The 19,079-nt window shown below is 45.2% G+C and overlaps 1 protein-coding gene across 7 annotated transcripts in view; it reads left to right on the forward strand.

The window, feature by feature from the left end:
* LOC133472273 (protein diaphanous homolog 3-like) overlaps positions 1–19,079 on the forward strand; it is a 247,402-nt gene that overhangs the window by 121,251 nt on the left and 107,072 nt on the right. For all 7 annotated transcript variants that reach the window (XM_061762856.1, XM_061762881.1, XM_061762891.1 and 4 more), the window contains 2 exons: positions 11,408–11,532; positions 13,328–13,492. In XM_061762856.1, coding sequence (XP_061618840.1) covers positions 11,408–11,532; positions 13,328–13,492 — 290 coding nt within the window. The remainder of the gene's footprint in view (positions 1–11,407; positions 11,533–13,327; positions 13,493–19,079) is intronic.

A 19,079-nucleotide genomic window follows, 5' to 3' on the forward strand; every position in this document is an offset into this window, starting at 1 on the left:
TAGAACCTCTCTTCCCTCCCTTCAGGACATTTACAACACCCGCCTCACCCACAAAGCCCCCCTCATAGCGGGGGATGTCACCCATCCATCTCACAGCCTCTTCAGTCATCTGCCATTAGGGAGGAGACTGCGGAGTCTGCGGGCCAGGACTAGCCGACTTAAAGACAGTTTTATTCATTAGGCTGTCAGAAAGCTGAACTCTCTGCCCACTCTGCCCCCTCTACCTCTCTTGTCCTCTGCCCACTTGAACTCTGAACCCCTACACACATGCACACACACACCTCTCCACACTGCCTTCTAATTTGTAAATGTCTCTGTGCCTTGGTACTCCGACTTTGACTATGTTGCACGTCTCCTAATCTTTCATATTTGCACATTTAATTTATACTTTTTGTACTGTATATACCATAGTTTTATTTAACTTCTTTATACTGTTTATTATTTATAGTCTTTTGTAGCACCGTGGGCCCTTAAGTACCATGATTTCAATCCTCTGTATCTGCTACACATATTGTAGAATAGACAATAAAAATACCTTCTAAGTAAACAGACAATAAAAGTACCTTGTATGATTAAATTAATAGACCCTCGTTACTAACTCCCTGGGCCTAAATTGGAATTGGAAAACTTGCAAGATTTTTCATCGTCAGTTTATACATGTTTATGAATGGGGAAAAAAAGTCTTCCATAAGAAGAAACAATGGGAGCCATCCTAAATTTCAACGGTTGACATCGTTGACAAGAAAGGGCTAAAAAGTTTGGCAGTATGGATTTGTATTGGTTTTGTAAAGTCTGACAAGAAACAGTGACCTGCACCTCACAACAAAACAATATTGCAAATAGCATGCTACCAGTAAGTATGGTTGAAAATAAGGCATTCAAGTGTATGTTTAAATTAATGGACCCTTGTTACCAACTCCCTGGGCCTAAATTGGAATTGGAAAACTTTTTTTGGGGAAAACTTCTTTTTCTTTCTTTTTTTTCACCATTTTTCATGGTCAGATTATACATGTTTATGAATATATACTGTAAATCCAAGATGACGCCTAACCATGTGGTCACCTCTGTTACGTGCTCTCTAGTATTGTCTGTTTTTGTGGTTTTCACGTCGTTGGAGACATTACGTGAATCACTTACTGTAATTTCTCGTGTATAATGCACACCCATGTATAATATGCACCGCCAAAGTTGACCTAAAAATTCTGGAAACCCTTCCACCTATGTATCATGCATTTTTACAATGCATGTTTTTGCTTCTACCCATATGATCAAAACAGGAATTATCTGTGTTTTGTTAGGTTTTTTTCAAAGAAGTATTCTGAAGTTAAGCAATGCAGCCCTATGGGGGGCACAAGTCAGTGCAAACTGTAGGCCGGTCCCAAGCCTGGATAAATGCAGAGGGTTGCGTCAGGAAAAGCATCCGGCTTAAAACCTTGCCAAACAAATATGAGCGTTCATCCAAAGAATTCCATACCGGATCGGTACAGAGCCTAGAACTGAATGTGGGGACTTTGAATGTTGGGACTATGACAGGAAAATCTCAGGAGTTGGTTGACATGATGATTAGGAGAAAGGTTGATATATTGTGTGTCCAGGAGACCAGGTGGAAAGGCAGTAAGGCTAGAAGTTTAGGGGCAGGGTTTAAATTATTTTACCATGGTGTAGATGGGAAGAGAAATGGAGTCGGGGTTATTTTAAAAGAAAAGTTGGCTAAGAATGTCTTGGAGGTGAAAAGAGTATCAGATCGAGTGATGAGGCTGAAATTTGAAATTTAGGGTTTTATGTGTAATGTGATTAGTGGCTATCCCCCACAGGTAGGATGTGACCTAGAGGTGAAAGAGAAATTCTGGAAGGAGCTAGATGAAGTAGTTCTGAGCATCCCAGACAGAGAGAGAGTCGTAATTGGTGCAGATTGTAATGGACATGTTGGTGAAGGTAATAGGGGTGATGAAGAACTGATGGGTAAGTACGGCATCCAGGAAAGGAACTTGGAGGGACAGATGGTGGTAGACTTTGCAACAAGGATGCAAATGGCTGTAGTGAAAACTTTTTTCCAAAAGAGGCATGAACATAGGGTGACCTACAAGAGCGGAGGTAGAAGCACACAGGTGGATTACATCTTGTGCAGACGATGTAATCTGAAGGAGGTTACCAACTGTAAGGTTGTGGTAGGGGAGAATGTGGCTAGACAGCATAGGATGGTGGTGTGTAAGATGAATCTGGTGGTGGGGAGGAAAATTAGGAAGACAAAGGCAGAGAAGAGAACCATGTGGTGGAAGCTGAGACAGGACGAGTGTTGTGCAGCTTTTCGGGAAGAGGTGAGACAGGCTCTCGGTGGACGGGAGGAGCTTCCAGAAGACTGGACCACTGCAGCCAAGGTGGTCAGAGAGGCAGGCAGGAGAGTACTTGGTGTATCTTCTGGCAGGAAATGAGAGAAGGAGACTTGGTGGTGGAACCTCACAGTACAGGAAATCATACAAGGAAAAAGGTTAGCTAAGAAGTGGGACACCGAGAGGACCGAGGAGAGGCGAAAGGAATACATTGAGATGCAACACAGGGCCAAGGTAGAGGTGGCAAAGGCAAAACAAGAGGCATATGATGACATGTATGGCAGGTTGGACACTAAAGAAGGAGAAAATGATCTATACAGGGTGGCCAGACAGAGGGATAGAGATGGGAAGGATGTGCAGCAGGTTAGGGTGATTAAGGATAGTCCCAGAGAGGAACTGTGGTACTGGATGCGGAAGTCTGGAGTGGCAGAGAAGTATGTTAGAATAGTACAGGACATGTACGAGGGCAGCAGAACAGCGGTGAGGTGTGCTGTAGGTGTGACAGAAGAATTTAAGGTGGACGTGGGACTGCATCATGGATCAGCCCTGAGCCACTTCCTTTTTGCAGTGGTGATGGATAGGCTGACAGATGAGGTTAGACTGGAATCCCCGTGGACCATGATGTTTGCAGATGACATTGTGATGTGCAGTGAAAGCAGGGAGCAGCTGAAGAAACAGTTAGAAAGATGGAGGCATGCACTGGAAAGAAGAGGAATGAAGATTAGCCGAAGTAAAACAGAATATATGTGCATGAATGAGAGGGGTGGTGGGGAAAGAATGAGGCTACATTGAGAAGAGATAGCAAGGGTGGAGGACTTCAAATACTTGGGGTCAACCGTGACCGTGGTGAGTGTGGTCAGGAAGTGAAGAAACGGGTCCAAGCAGGTTGGAACGGGTGGAGGAAGGTGTCGGGTGTGTTATGTGACTGAAGAGTCTCTGCTTAGAATGAAAGGCAAAGTTTATAAAACAGTGGTGAGGCCAGCCATGATGTACGGATTAGAGACAGTGGCACTGAAGAGACAACAGGAAGCAGAGCTGGAGGTGGCGTAAATGAAGATGTTGAGGTTCGCTCTTGGAGTGACCAGGTTGGATAAAATTAGAAATGAGCTCATCAGAGGGACAGCCAAGGTTCGATGTTTTGGAGACAAAGTTAGAGAGAGCAGACTTCAATGGTTTGGACACGTCCAGAGGAGAAATAGTGAGTATATTGGTAGAAGGATTATGAGGATGGAGCTGCCAGGCAAGAGAGCTAGAGGAAGACATGTCGTGAGGGAAGACATTATGGCAGTTGGTGTTCGAGAGGAGGATGCAGGAGATAGGCTTACATGGAAAAGGATGACGCACTGTGGCGACCCCTAACGGGACAAGCTGAAAGGAAAAGAAGAAGATTCTGAAATTAAGCACTTGGTTTGAACATTTAATCCTTTTTTTTTAATTTACTTGCTCTTATTTTGAAATTCACCGCCCAACTTTTATTTAGTAAATTTGAAAACACACTGTTGTGCTCATATGTTTGATTAGCCAGGCAGAATTTGTAAGATGGGTACAATTCTTTAAAGAAAACATGAAGGGCCAGGCGAATCACATTTATTTTAATGGGATTCAAATTAAACTGTCAAGCATTTTAGAAAAGCATTATCATTAAACAAAACATAACCATAAAGAAATTAATGATCGTTGTTGTTCAGTCATCAGTCATTAAAAAAAAAAAATAAATATATACATATATATTTCCCAAATTATGCCAGGGTATGTAAATTTATGAGCACTACACACGATTGACTTTTGACAATTTTCTTGGGGGAAAAGAAATGCGCATTGTACACGAGAAATTACGGTACACAAGGGAAGACTTGCTGAACATTAGGGAGTCTACTCCGGACTTTCTTTCACCAACTTTCACAAATCTGCTCAGTTATTTCTCCGAGTTACTTATCGGAGAGGGCCGCGGTGTACGGAGCATGGATGCGAAGGCGGGGTATGGAGAAACGCGCCAGAATCCAGGTCAAGCTCCGTAAGAGAGGTTTCCGAATGCCTCTCCCATCGATTCACCTCGCAAATCTACAGTCCCTACCGAACAAATGGACAAGCTTCATCTTCTCACAAAGACCAGTGAAGACTTCGGAAGTTCCGCCGCCCTGTGCTTTACGGAGAGATGGCTTTGTGAACGCGTCCCTGATGTCGCTGCAATGCTTTCGCCAACTACATTAGGCAGACCGCATCACGCCATTATCGTGGAAAATAAAAGGCGGCGGGATAGGTTTCTATATCAATGGAAAATGGTGTACTGACGTCACGGAGCTCAGCACACACTGCAGCCCGGACTTGGAGTCGCTGTTTTTGAACTGTAAGTCATTCTACTCTCTTTGCATCTCTCAAACTCGTGGGTTTACATTGCTCCTCAAGCTAACATGAATGCCGCACTGCTAACGCTCGCTGAACAAGTAAACGAAATTGGATACAAAAAAAGCACCCAGATTCACCCATCAAAGCTAAACTCAACCACAAACTCCCTAAATACAAGCAGCATATTGACTATCCTACTAGGGAAAATAACATTTTAGACCACTGCTATACTACGTTAAATAATGCATAGCGTGCTATTCCCGTGCTGCTCTGGGCTTGTCTGATCACTGCTTAATTCACTTACTATCGACATACAAGCAAAAACATAGATGTGCGAAGCCTATGGTGAAAACAGTGAAGTAGTGGACCAATAAATCAAAGACAAAACTTCAAAGCTGTTTAGACTGCACAGACTGGAGCGTCTTTGAAACTTCAACTGGCAGCAGGGATGAATATACAGAAACTGTTACATCCTTTATCAGTGTCTCTGAAGAGGTGTGTACCAAGTCATTTCGCACGTTCAATAACAAGCCATGGTTCACTGCTAAACTTAAATTATGCAGTAAGGCTAGAAAAACAGTTTACCGCGAACTACTCTAAATCAGTCTGGCGTGGATTACAATTGCTAACCAATTACAAGTGACCATCCCCCCCAAGCAGAGAACAATAAAAGACCACCCTACGACTTGAAGACCTTCTACTGCATATTTGAAAAGGACACTTTCACACCCCACACCCACCCAGCCGCAACACCGACCACCATCACACCTCTGAGTCACCCTCCTGCGTTGACCATCCACGAACAGGATGTGAGATGTATCTTCAAACAACTAAAGATCAACAAAGCGGCAGGCCCAGACCTTATTTCCCCAACCTGCCTCAAAGTCTGCGTGGACCAGCTCGCTCTCCTCTTCACACAGATCTTCAATAGATCTCTGGAACTGTGCGAATTACCATCCTGTTTCAAACACTCCACCATCATCCCAATCCCCAAGAAACCTGCAATCTTTGGTCTGAATGACTACAGGCCTGTCGCCCTGACATCTGCAGTCATGAAATCCTTTGAACGCCTCGTGCTGGACCATTACAAGAGCGTCAAAGGTCCCCTGCTGGACCTCAGCGAACCCGACTGTCAAACTCCTGAAGTTTGCAGATGACACCACTGTCATCGGCCTCATCAAGGATGGTGACGTGTCTGCATATCGACAGGAAGCGGAACGGCTGGAGCTGTGGTGCGGCCGACACAACCTGAATGTGAACACGCTCAAGACTGTAGAAATGATCATGGACTTAATGAGGCATTCTTCACCACAGCTGCCCCTCACGCTGTCCAACTGCCCTGTGTCAACTGTCGAGACCTTCAAGTTCCTGGGAATTACAGTCTCTCAGGACCTGAAGTGGGAGAGCAACATCAACTCTATCCTCAAAAAGGCCCAGCAGAGGATGTACTTGCTGCGGCTTCTGAGGAAGCACGGCCTGCCACCGGAGCTGTTGAGGCAGTTCTACACAGCAGTTATCGAATTAGTCCTGTGTTCATCCATCACCGTCTGATTTGGTGCTGCCACAAAAAAGGACCAACTACGACTGCAACAGACATTCAAAACTGATGAAAAAATTGTTGGTATCCCCCTATATATGCTTGAGGACTTGCATGCTGCCAGAACTAAGACAAGACCATGCAAAATTCTCTTGGACCCTCCACATCCTCATCACCACCTCTTCCAGCTCCTTACCTCAGGTAGGCCTTATTTAACAATGCAAACTAGAACTAGCAGACATTCCAACAGCTTCTTCCCTCTTGCTACTAACTTCTAAAAGAGTTAACTTACAATTCCATTGTAACATGCTGCCTATTTTATTTTGAGATTGTGATCGGATCTCTGTTGAGCCAATTGTGCATTGTTCCTGCACTCACTGTAGTAGTCTCGCCACTCTGCATTACTTGCATATCTGTTGTTGACCAATACTGGCCACTCGTGCCTGAGAAGTATCTGCACCATTTGCACAATGGTCACTGCACCAGATTATTGTTCTATTAAGTCATTTCAAACTGCTCTAAATTGCTTGAGAACTCTGCATCATTTGCACAATTGTCAAAAAAAAAAAAAGTATCGGCATTACATTACTGGTAACCTTTTATTGCTTGTTTTTATGTCTCAAAAGTATTCACTGTCAATTGACTGTCTGATGTTGTAATCAAGACAAACTCCTTGTGTGTTTTTGACATACTTGGCAAATAAAGATGATTCTGATGTTTTGGTCTTGCACAGTTATTTTATGTTCCATGTCATTGTTCCACTTTTGACAGAAAATAAACATGTAAATCAAAAAGTTAAGAGTATATTAACAGGGAAGATTTAAGACTGGAAAAGTGATATATATATATATATATATATATATATATATATATATATATATATATACATACATACACAAAACAAAAGTGGTATATATGATATCGACTGATATGGGGGGGAAATTCCAATACAATTTTTTCCCCATATCGCCCAGCCCTATTTGTTCATTGTTGGAATCTCAGTGCTAAATACATTTTGTCATTTTGTAATGGATTTATTTTTAAAGCATTAATATCATTTTATGCAATTGCAATGCCTTGCTTTTAGTGAGGTTAGGACACAATCATAGCCATAAATGCAATTGTACTAATAATTGTCATAATTTTTTTTGTTGTGTAGTTTTTTGTTTTACCTGTGCTGTTCACTTACATGGCCATGCAGAATGGGGGATTTGTATGCCTTTTGTGCTGGAACAGTTTTGTTGTGCAACAGGGGAGTTTTAAATACTCCCGCTGCTTATCTTTTATTTTTTAATTATTCTGAGCGCCTAGTGGCCGGGCCTGCACCCATGGGGCCCGGCCGGGCACAGCCCGAAAGGGTAACGTGGGTCCCCCTTCCCATGGGCTCACCACCTGTGGGAGGGGCCATAGGGGTCGGGTGCAGTGTGAGCTGGGCGGTGGCCGAAGGCGGGGACCTTGGCGATCCGATCCCCGGCTACAGAAGCTGGCTCTAGGGACGTGGAATGTCACCTCTCTGGCAGGGAAGGAGCCCGAGCTGGTGTGCGAGGTCGAGAAGTTCCGACTCGATATAGTCGGACTCGCCTCCACACACACCTTGGGCTCTGGTACCAGTCCTCTCGAGAGGGGTTGGACTCTCTTCCACTCTGGAGTTGCCCATGTTGAGAGGCGCCGAGCAGGTGTGGGTATACTTATTGCCCCCCGGCTCGGCGCCTGTACGTTGGGGTTCACCCCGGTGGACGAGAGGGTAGCCTCCCTCCGCCTTCGGGTGGGGGGACGGGTCCTGACTGTTGTTTGTGCCTATGCACCAAACAGCAGTTCAGAGTACTCACCCTTTTTGGAGTCCTTGGAGGGGGTGCTGGAGAGCGCTCCCGCTGGGGACTCCATTGTTCTGTTGGGGGACTTCAATGCTCACGTGGGCAATGACAGTGAGACCTGGAAGGGCGCGATTGGGAGGAACGGCCCCCCCGATCAGAACCCGAGCGGTGTTCTGTTATTGGACTTCTGTGCTCGTCACGGATTGTCCATAATGAACACCATGTTCAAGCATAACGGTGTCCACACGTGCACTTGGCACCAGGACACCCTAGGTCGCAGTTCGATGATCGACTTTGTGGTCGTGTCATCGGAATTGCGGCCGCATGTCTTGGACGCTCGGGTGAAGAGAGGGGCGGAGCTGTCAACTGATCACCACCTGGTGGTGAGTTGGCTCCGATGGTGGGGGAAGATGCCGGTCCGACGTGGCAGGCCCAAACGTATTGTGAGGGTCTACTGGGAACGTCTGGCAGAATCCCCTGTCAGAAGGAGTTTCAACTCCCACCTCCGACAGAATTTTGCTCATGTTCCGGGGGTGGCGGGGGACATCGAGTCCGAGTGGACCATGTTCCGCGCCTCCATTGCTGAGGCGGCCGACCGCAGCTGTGGCCGTAAGGTGGTCGGTGCCTGTCGTGGCGGCAATCCCCGAACCCGTTGGTGGACACTAACGGTGAGGGATGCCGTCAAGCTGAAGAAGGAGTCCTATCGGGCCTTTTTGGCCTGTGGGACTCCTGAGGCAGCTGATAGGTACCGGCTGGCCAAGCGGAATGCAGCTCTGGTGGTCGCTGAAGCAAATACCCGGGAATGGGAGGAGTTCGGTGAGGCCATGGAGAAAGACTTCCGGACGGCTTCGAGGAAATTCTGGTCCACCATCCGACGTCTCAGGAGAGGAAAGCAGTGCACCACCAACACTGTGTATAGTGGGGATAGGGCGCTGCTGACCTCGACTCGGGACGTTGTGAGTCGGTGGGGAGAATACTTCGAAGACCTCCTCAATTCCACCGACACGCCTTCCCATGGGGAAGCAGAGTGTGGGTTCTCTGAGGCGGGCTCTCCTATCTCTGGGTTTGAGGTCACCGAGGTAGTTAAAAAGCTCCTCGGTGGCAGGGCCCCGGGGGTGGATGAGATTCGCCCGGAGTTCCTAAAGGCTCTGGATGTTGTGGGGCTGTCCTGGTTGACACGCCTCTGCAACATCGCATGGACATCGGGGACAGTGCCTCTGGATTGGCAGACTGGGGTGGTGGTCCCCCTTTTTAAGAAGGGGGACCGGAGGGTGTGATCCAACTACAGGGGGATCACACTGCTCAGCCTCCCTGGTAAGGTCTATTCAGGGGTGCTGGAGAGGAGGGTCCGTCGGGAAGTCGAATCTCAGATTCAGGAAGAGCAGTGTGGTTTTCGTCCTGGCCGTGGAACAGTGGACCAGCTCTACACCCTCAGCAGGGTCCTCGAGGGTGCATGGGAGTTCGCCCAACCAGTCTACATGTGTTTTGTGGACTTGGAGAAGGCGTTTGACCGTGTCCCTCGGGGAGTCCTGTGGAGAGTGCTTCGGGAGTATGGGGTACCGAACCCCCTGATACGGGCTGTTCGGTCCCTGTACGACCGGAGTCAGAGTTTGGTTCGCATATCTGGCAGTAAGTCGGACTCGTTCCCGGTGAGGGTTGGACTCTCCCAAGGCTGCCCTTTGTCGCTGATTCTGTTCATAACTTTTATGGACAGAATTTCTAGGCGCAGCCGAGGCGTAGAGGGGGTCCGGTTTGGTGGCCTCAGTATTGCATCTCTGCTTTTTTCAGATGATGTGGTTCTGTTGGCTTCATCAAGCCATGACCTCCAACTCTCATTGGAGCAGTTCGCAGCCGAGTGTGAAGCGGCTGGGATGAGAATCAGCACCTCCAAATCTGAGACCATGGTCCTCAGTCGGAAAAGGGTGGCATGCCTTCTCCAGGTCGGGGATGAGATCCTGCCCCAAGTGGAGGAATTCAAGTATCTTGGGGTCTTGTTCACGAGTGAGGGAAGAATGGAACGGGAGATCGACAGGCGGATCGGTGCAGCGTCTGCAGTGATGCGGACTTTATATCGGTCCGTTGTGGTAATGAAAGAGCTAAGCCGAAAGGCGAAGCTCTCAATTTACCGGTCGATCTTCGTTCCTACCCTCACCTATGGTCATGATCTGTGGGTCGTGACCGAAAGAACAAGATCCCGGATACAAGCGGCCGAAATGAGTTTCCTCCGCAGGGTGTCCGGGCTCTCCCTTAGAGAGGGTGAGAAGCTCGGTCATCCGGGAGGATCTCAGAGTAGAGCCGCTGCTCCTCCGCATTGAGAGGAGCCAGATGAGGTGGCTGGGGCATCTGAATCGGATTCCTCCCAGACGCCTCCCTGGTGAGGTGTTCCGGGCATGTCCCACCGGGAGGAGACCCCGGGGACGACCCAGGACACGCTGGAGAGACTACATCCTTCGGCTGGCCTGGGAACGACTCGGGATCCCCCCGGAAGAGCTGGATGAAGTGGCTGGGGAGAGGGAACTCCCTGCTGAAGCTACTGCCCCCGTGACCCGACCCGGATAAGCGGTAGAGAATGGATGGATGGATGGATATTCTGATGTTTATTGGAAGTGCAGCCGAACAGAAAAGAGGGACAGAATAGACAAGGGTAATAGGGCTGCGAACCACAGCAGAACAATAGTTTGAAAGTCTGACTACAGGTAACGTTACAAAGTCAAATCGCGTTTTTATTTGTGTACAGGGGGACACCCGGTGAGGACATGCAGAAACTAACCAATAGGACAAGATGAGAGAGGACAGAAACGGGGCAGGATAGGACAGGAGGTGGGAAATGAGCAAGGCAGTGCTACTGATGAGTGGCATGGTGGAATGCATTTATATTCTCTAAACACCTGTAAGAACCTGTGAGTCGATATCCTAATACAGTGTTATTGTTTGTGGTCCCAGCGCTAGCAATTAAAGCCGATCGTGTGTCTATGGAGCTTATGAGTGAATGAGCACCACATCACATGCATGTTGGTCAACTTGTGTACGCAGTTGCTGTGCCGGCACATCAAGGAAGGGCGAGTCCAGCCCCCTCCACCCACAAAGGGACTGCCATTTCACTGTTGCCCGAAAACCAAACCTTTCGGTTTTCAGTTTTTGAGCTTGGTTTCATAATTTTCGGTTTTCAGTTTCAGCCAATAATTTTCATTTTGGTGCATCACTAGTTTCTATGTACAATATGTATTTTTGCTACTCTGATCCTTTTAGACCTTCAAAATATTAATGCAATTGAGTTGTCCTCTTTCTCATTCTTTTTCGTCCTGTTTTCTTGACACAGTGATGTGCCTCTTCGTGCTTTTATGAATCTGCTTGCGCCTGACTGCGTGTTTGTGTGTTAGTGTCTGCAGAGAATTTGGAAAAGAGCCTCAGGCAGATGGAGAGGCAGCTGTTGCAGCTGGAAAGAGACCTCAAGACTTTCTCGTCCCCTGATGACCCCAGTGACATGTTCGTCAATAAAATGGCTATATCCTTTAAACATGTAGCCGTAAATTGCATTCTCCGTAGAATGCGTTTAGCTATAGAAACAAATATCTATCTAAAACTGTATTACCTTATTTCCTCAGAGTGATCTGTGCATTTCTTTACTGAATTTCTTAGTGTGTATGTAGGAAGGCATCTTTGTGACCAAGACATTTCTACAGTAGATACAACTGCTGGTGTGTGTGGCGATATACGGCCTCACATATTATTAGTTCATATCAGTATGACACAGTTGCAGGTGGAACTAATTCACACCCACCAGCGTCTGTATTTTGTTTACTGGATTTTTAAAAAAATTTAAATTAATGAGGCTATTAGTTTCTAAAATGTGTTGAAAGAATAAAGCCCCACAAACCAACTTGTGGGAGGCTTGGGGTTTACTGCTAAAATACGTGCAAAACCAAATAGCTGTTAAAAAAAATGAACGTTTGTGTTTCTTCATTAGTAATTTCTATACATTTTTATTATTCACTGGTGAGTGTCTTGGGGCTTTGATGTCAGACTGTTTCCAGAACTTATGCAGCTATCTGCTATGCCGTTTTGCCCTTACTTACATACGTTCAGTGCAAATTCTAACCAATTTAGGTTGTAGTCTATCAAACAAAACTACCACCTTGCAGTTGTGGATATACCTGGACTATATTAACAGTCCACACAGTCTTAAAATAGATCTCGAGTGTTTTCAAAATTAAAGGCCTCAATTAGCTTATTCCTATATTATATCAGCCTTTCAACGGTCTTGCAAATGCCAAATCAACAGATTTCTAAATTCCTTTAGCATTTTCAGTGTAATGGAGATTAGAGCAGAACTGTCAACATTTGTCATCATTCGGCTGTGAGTGTGACTTTCCCTGATAATAATTAAGGCATTTCAACTAGGAATGGCTAAAATGAGTTTGCAATAGATGCTTAAAATGTCTGGAGCCTACAGTGTGGGGATGTTTTTATACATTAATATAAATGCTTGCGAACATTTTTATTTCCTAATTGTAACAGCATATATCATATCTGCACAAGTAACAGCTTATCAAAACAATACAATTCACTGCTTTGAGAAAAAAAAAAAAAAAAAAAAAAAAAAGACAGGGTATCATATTGGTGTGGCCCAAGACAACCATTCCAGTTTCTCACATGGCCTCTTGGGCAAATTAATTGTCTCTCGATCCTTTAACTTAATATTTCGTTGCAAGACCTATTGAGGCGAGAGACTATTTTCTGTAGCTCTCAATGAGACCTGTTGATTGGTGTTTTGGCACACTCCTTGTGAGCAAACTGCTCCAGCTGCCTCAGGTTTGAAGGGTGCCTTCCCACAGACTCCAGACTGGATAGTTCAGCTCCTTCGTCTGATGTTCAATGGGATTTAATAGATAAGCGCACTTGTCCAATGTTTTGTCCTCATCCAATCTTGGATATTTTTTTATGGGGTTTTCCTTCTGTAATGAAAGGGTACAAACATTTTTGTCGATGTGTGTCAACAGTCTCATCCCCAGCCAGATTTAGCTGTGGCCAAATTTAATGTATCTAGAATAAAAGGTGGACTTTAGTTTCTACTCACGACAAATTTAATATTCTATATTCACATTTTAAATATATTACTGGACGTCCCCGATGCCCTAGAGCCCCCACCGTTGGTGCCACCCCTGGGTAACTGTATTATAAATTAAAAAGGTTAAATCCTGACCCTTGTATTTAAGTGTTTTAAGTGAATTAATGCACATGAACTTATAATATGCTGAATGTGTGATGAATTTGTGTTGGACCTTGACCAACACCCTCACAGCTTCAGCAAGGTGGCACGTGAGCAGTATGGCAAGCTGGTCACAATGCAGAGCAACATGGAGACACTTTACCTGAATCTTTTGGAGTATTTTGCTGTTGATCCAAAGAAAACATCAGTAGAGGAGCTCTTCACTGATCTCAGCAACTTCCGTACCATGTTCACAGTGAGCACACTGTATTGCATTATTGTGCACTTTCACAGAATGTTCATCATTCACAGAACAACAAAACCCTACCCATACATATATCCATTTTCCATTCCATTTATTCTCACTAGTGTCGTGGGGGTGCTGGAGGCTATCTCAGCTGACTCTGGGCGAGAGGCGGGGTACACGCTGAATTGGTCACCAGCCAGTTACGAGGCACATATAAGCAAATAACCATTCTCACTCACATTCATACCTACGGGCAATTTAGAGTTTTCAATTAACCTACCATGCAGTTTTTGGAATGTGTGAGGAAACCAGAGTACCCAGAGAAAACCCATTCAGGTACGGGGAGAACACGCAAACTCCACACAGGCGTGGTGGGATTTGAACCCACCCAGAACTCAGAACTGTGAGGCAGATGTGCTAACCAGTCGTCCACTGTGTCACCACACCCTAGCTTAATAAATTAATTCCACAAGCAGCTGAAGTAAAGCTTGAAAATAAATTGATGAATGTTTGGAAACTGTCAATAGGTTACTGGTTGTACTTATTGGTTGTACATGTCATATCCCGATAAAAGAAAATTCCTAGATTGCGCACAGTGATGCAAATGCATCATAAGAGTATATTAGGTAGTGTGAGATGACAGGTTGAGCTCTTGGCTCCAGCGAGTCAGTGCATATTCAACCTTCGTGAACTTAATTTAGAGATATCACATGAGAGAATATGGCGACTATGACCCGGGGGAACAAAGCCAAAAGCAAAGGGACACAGGAGAAAGCAGATGAAGACCCAAACCAAACCGCTTAACTCGAGGAAATGCTGGGAGGTGAAGCCCAGCACGGCGAGGAAGCAACAATGATGTTTCGTACTGGACTCAAAGCTATAGGAAAACAAATAAGTGAACTTAAAGTGGAGCTGAAAGACGACTTCAAAACACTCAAAAAGGAACTCAAACAAGATGTGAGACGGGAGTTTCTTGAGTTTAAACAAGACGTCAACGAACAACTTTCAGTTTACCATGCTTGTCATACATGGACAAAACTTGAAAATAGAAGAGATCCAAACGAGAATCGTCGACACAGAAACATGGAGTGCAGAGGCGGATATTGCCATTAATCAAACTGCCTTTCAGTTTACCATGCTTGTCATACATGGACAAAACTTGAAAATAGAAGAGATCCAAACGAGAATCGTCGACACAGAAACATGGAGTGCAGAGGCGGATATTGCCATTAATCAAACTGCAAAGGTTTTGAAGAAAAGTTAAATGACTTGGAAGCCAAGAGCCAGGCGTAATAATCTGCTCATACACGGAGTACCGGAGGGCGGTTCAGTGGCAGCGTACAGTATGTGGAGAAACTGCTCTGTACTGAACTGAAACTTCCTGAGGACATTGACTTCCAGGTTCAATGTGTATACAGAGCCTTGAGACAGAAACCATATCCAAATATGCCCCTGAGGTCTATTGTGGTTAACTTTCAACAATACAGCACCAAGGAGATGATTATTCAAAAGGCATGGCGACAGATGATCACAATTGGAGGTAAACCACTTTACTTCGACCACAATTATTCGGCCATCGTATTGCAACAACATGAAGCTTACACCAACATCAAAATAGCCCTTGAACAGAACTGCATCACATTCCAGACACCCTACAGTAAGATGAAAATCCACTAGGCCAACAGGGTGCAGGTGTACAATAATGCATGGGGAGCAGCACAGGAGGTACCAGAGAAAGCCGCCTGACAGACGAGCTCCAGGGTTTCAGCACCAGCAAAATACACAGTGTTAACAAGCAGGATCGAGCTCTGGATCATATGTGGAGGTACGAGATCGCCTGTGACATTTGTTGCGGTGATGTTGAGACTAGCAATATGAAGCCGACATGAGAACATATTTGGTCCCCTGAAAGTACTATCACACCACCGGACGAGGAGACTAAGAAAACATTCCTGCCAGCCAATTTGTATTTTCTCAGTAAGTGGGGAACAAACTGTAGCTGCCATTTTTGAGGGGGTCCTTTCACTAAGAGAGGGTTGTCTCCCTCAACTCACTGAAGAATGTCCGTCAGATTAATTAAGTCACTTAATTTTTTATTTTTTTTTATACAGAGTTCCAAATGTGTTTGTATTTGTTTGTTTGCATATTTATTTATTTCATGTTTAATGGTTACCGTATTGTTTAAGGTTAGCTTGTGGGAGCATAAAGAACTGAAAGGTACATTTTCGGTCTGGGATAAACATCCATCCATCCATATCCCGGTTTGTTTGGGTATAGAAAAGACCTGTACATCAGCTACCAAGGAATAAATGGCCCTCCCAAACTTGAAAGAATATTTTTATGCAACCCTTTTTGGTATCTATTTTGTTGGTGGAATGATAATTATACAGAAAATGAAAAGAAATTGAAACACATCGTAAAGAGTATCAGATTCAATCAATATTAGGGCAATATGGAATTCCCATTGCTGTTAATTTGACGCTCAGTTTGTGCCAGTTTTAGGGGATGGCACTTTCAAGCAGTGGACAATGAAAGGTATCAAGGCAATAGGTACAGTAATAGAAAATAAGGAATTGCTGGCCTTCCAAACGCCTAAAAAACAAATTCAGCCTACAAAACGGCGATCTGTTGAGATATCGACTATTCAGAGATTACTATAATAAGGAAGTGAAAAGGTACACAAACAATACATCCAGTAATAGAGGTCATGCTGAGTGTACAGTGGGTACGGAAGGTTTTCAGAACCCCTTAAATTTTACACTCTTTGTTATATTGCAGCCATTTGTTAAAATATATATATTTTTTCTCATGAATGTACACACAGCACCTCATATTGACAGAAAAAAAATTTAATTGTTGAAAAAAAGTATTCAGACCCTTTGCTGTGACACTCATATTTAACTCGGGTGCTGTCCATTTCTTCTGATCATCCTTAAAATGGTTCTACACCTTCATTGGAGTCCAGCTGTGTTTGATTATACTTGGACTTGATTATTAAAGCACACCTGTCATTATAACACCTTACAGCTCACAGTGCATGTCAGACCAAATGAGAATCATGAGGCCAAAGGAACTGCCTGAAGAGCTCAGACAGAATTGTGGCAAGGCCAAGGTTACAAAAAAAATTCTGCTGCACTTAAGGTTCCTAAAAGCACAATGGACTCCATAATCCTGAAATGGAAGACGTTTGGGACGATCAGAACCCTTCCTAGAGCTGGCCGTGCGTCCAAACTGAGCAATTGAGGGAGAAGAGCCTTGGTGAGAGAGGTAAAGAAGACCCCAAAGATCTCTCTGGCTGAGCTCCAAAGATGCAGTCTGGAGATGGGAGAAAGTTCTAGAAAGTCAACCATCACTACAGCCCTCCACCAGTCGGGGCTTTATGGCAGAGTGGCCCGACGGAAGCCTCTCCTCAGTGCAAGACGCATGGAGCTTGCTGAAAAACATCTGAAGGACTCCAAGATGGTGAGAAATAAGATTCTCTGGTCTGATGAGACCAAGATAGAAATGGTTGGCCTTAATTCTAAGTGGCATGTGTGGAGAAAACCAAGCACTGCTCATCAACTGTCCAATACAGTACCAACAGTGAAGCATGGTGGTGGCAGCATCATAATGTGGGTGTGTTTTTCAGCTGCACGGACAGGGAGACTGGTTGCAATCGAAGAAAAGATCAATGCGGCAAAGTACAAGGATATCCTGGACGAAAACCTTCTCCAGAGTGCTCAGAACCTCAGACTGGGCCGAAGGTTCACCTTCAAAAAAGACAATGACCCTAAGCACACAGCTAAAATACCAAAAGAGTGGCTTCAGAACAACTCAGTGACTGTTTTTGAATGGCCCAGACAGAGCCCTGACTTAAACCCAATTGAGCATCTCTGGAAAGACCTGAAAATGGCTGCCCACCAATGTTCAACATCCAACCTGACAGAACTGGAGAGGATCTGCAAGGAAGAATGGCAGATGATCCCCAAATACAGGTGTGAAACATCATTCCCAAAAAGACTCATGGGTGTATTAGCTCAAAAGGGTGCTTCTACTAAATACTGAGCAAAGGGTCTGAATACTTATGGCTGTGTGATATTTCAGTTTTGCTTTTTTAATAAATCTGTAAAAATTTCAACAATTCCGCTTTTTTTCTGTCATTATGGGGTGCTGTGTGTACATTAATGTGGAAAAAATGAACTTAAATGATTTTAGCAAATGGCTGCAATATAAAAAAGAGTGAAAAGTTTAAGGTCGTCTGAAAACTTTCCGTACCCACTGTATATCAACCTAACAGTAACTGTAAAATGTAATCTCCAGATTTTATGAAAGTCTTATGGAAATGAATGGCAATTCAACATTAAATACTTTAAATCAAAATAGGAAGCTTCATTAGAAGTTGAAATCACATCTGATGACTGGTATGACGTGTATAACCAACTTCCACCACTTCACAGCAATGGAGGGTATCAACTGGAAAGAGGTAGTGCGTTTCTTTATTACACCTAAATTTTTTGGAGCTGTGTAAAACTGGATCCAATTAGGGAAGATATACTTTCAGTTTTACCTAAGGTACTTGGATATAAAATCCCAATGACGTGTCTTTTTGAACTTGGGACTCATTGCACCAGTGGTGCAGAAAGAGGACTGTTATTTGATCAAGGTACTTCTTACAGCCTCTCGGAAAGTCTTCACCAGGATCTGGTACAACCTTGGAGTTCCAACTCAGAAACAGTGGCTGAATATTATAAAGGACATATGGACAATGGAAAAACTGACTCCATCCATCCATTGTCTTTCGCTTATCCGAGGTCGGGTCGCGGGGGCAGCAGCCTCAGCAGGGAAGCCCAGACTTCCCTCTCCCCAGCCACTTCATCTAGCTCTTCCGAGGGGATCCCAAAGCTTTCCCAGGCAAGCTGAGAGACGTAGTCTCTCCAGCGTATCCTGGGTCATCCCCGGGGTCTCCTCCCGGTGTGACGTCCCTGGAACACCTCACCAGGGAGGCGTCCAGGAGGCATCCTAAACAGATGCTCGAGCCACCTCATCTTGCTCTTCTCTATGCGGAGGAGCAGCGGCTCTAGTCTGAGCCGCTCCCGGATGACCGAGCTTCTCAGCTTATCTCTAAGGGAGAGCCCGGACACCCTGCAGAGGAAACTCATTTCGGCCGCCTGTATCTTGTTCTTTCGGTCGCAACGCACAGCTCATGACCATAGGTGAGGCTAGGAACGTAGATTGACCGGTAAATTGAGAGCTTCGCCTTTCGGCTTAGCTCCTTCTTTACTACAACGGATCGATACAAAGTCCGCATCACTGCACAGATCCGCCTGTCGATCTCCCATTCCATTTTTCCCTCACTCGTGAACAAGACCCCAAGATATTTCAACTCCTCCACTTGGGGAAGGATCTCATCCCCGACCTGGAGAGGGCACTCCACCCTTTTCCGACTAAGGACCATGGTCTCAGATTTAGAGGTGCTGATTCCCATCCCAGCCGCTTCACACTCGGCTGCGACCCGCTCCAGTGAGAGTTGGAGATCACGGCCTGATGAAGCCAACAGAACCACATCATCTGCAAAAAGCAGAGATGCAATACTGAGCCCACCAAACCGGACCCCCTC

This window comes from Phyllopteryx taeniolatus, chromosome 2 (assembly GCF_024500385.1).
Source record: "Phyllopteryx taeniolatus isolate TA_2022b chromosome 2, UOR_Ptae_1.2, whole genome shotgun sequence".
NCBI classification, from domain to species: domain Eukaryota; kingdom Metazoa; phylum Chordata; class Actinopteri; order Syngnathiformes; family Syngnathidae; genus Phyllopteryx; species Phyllopteryx taeniolatus.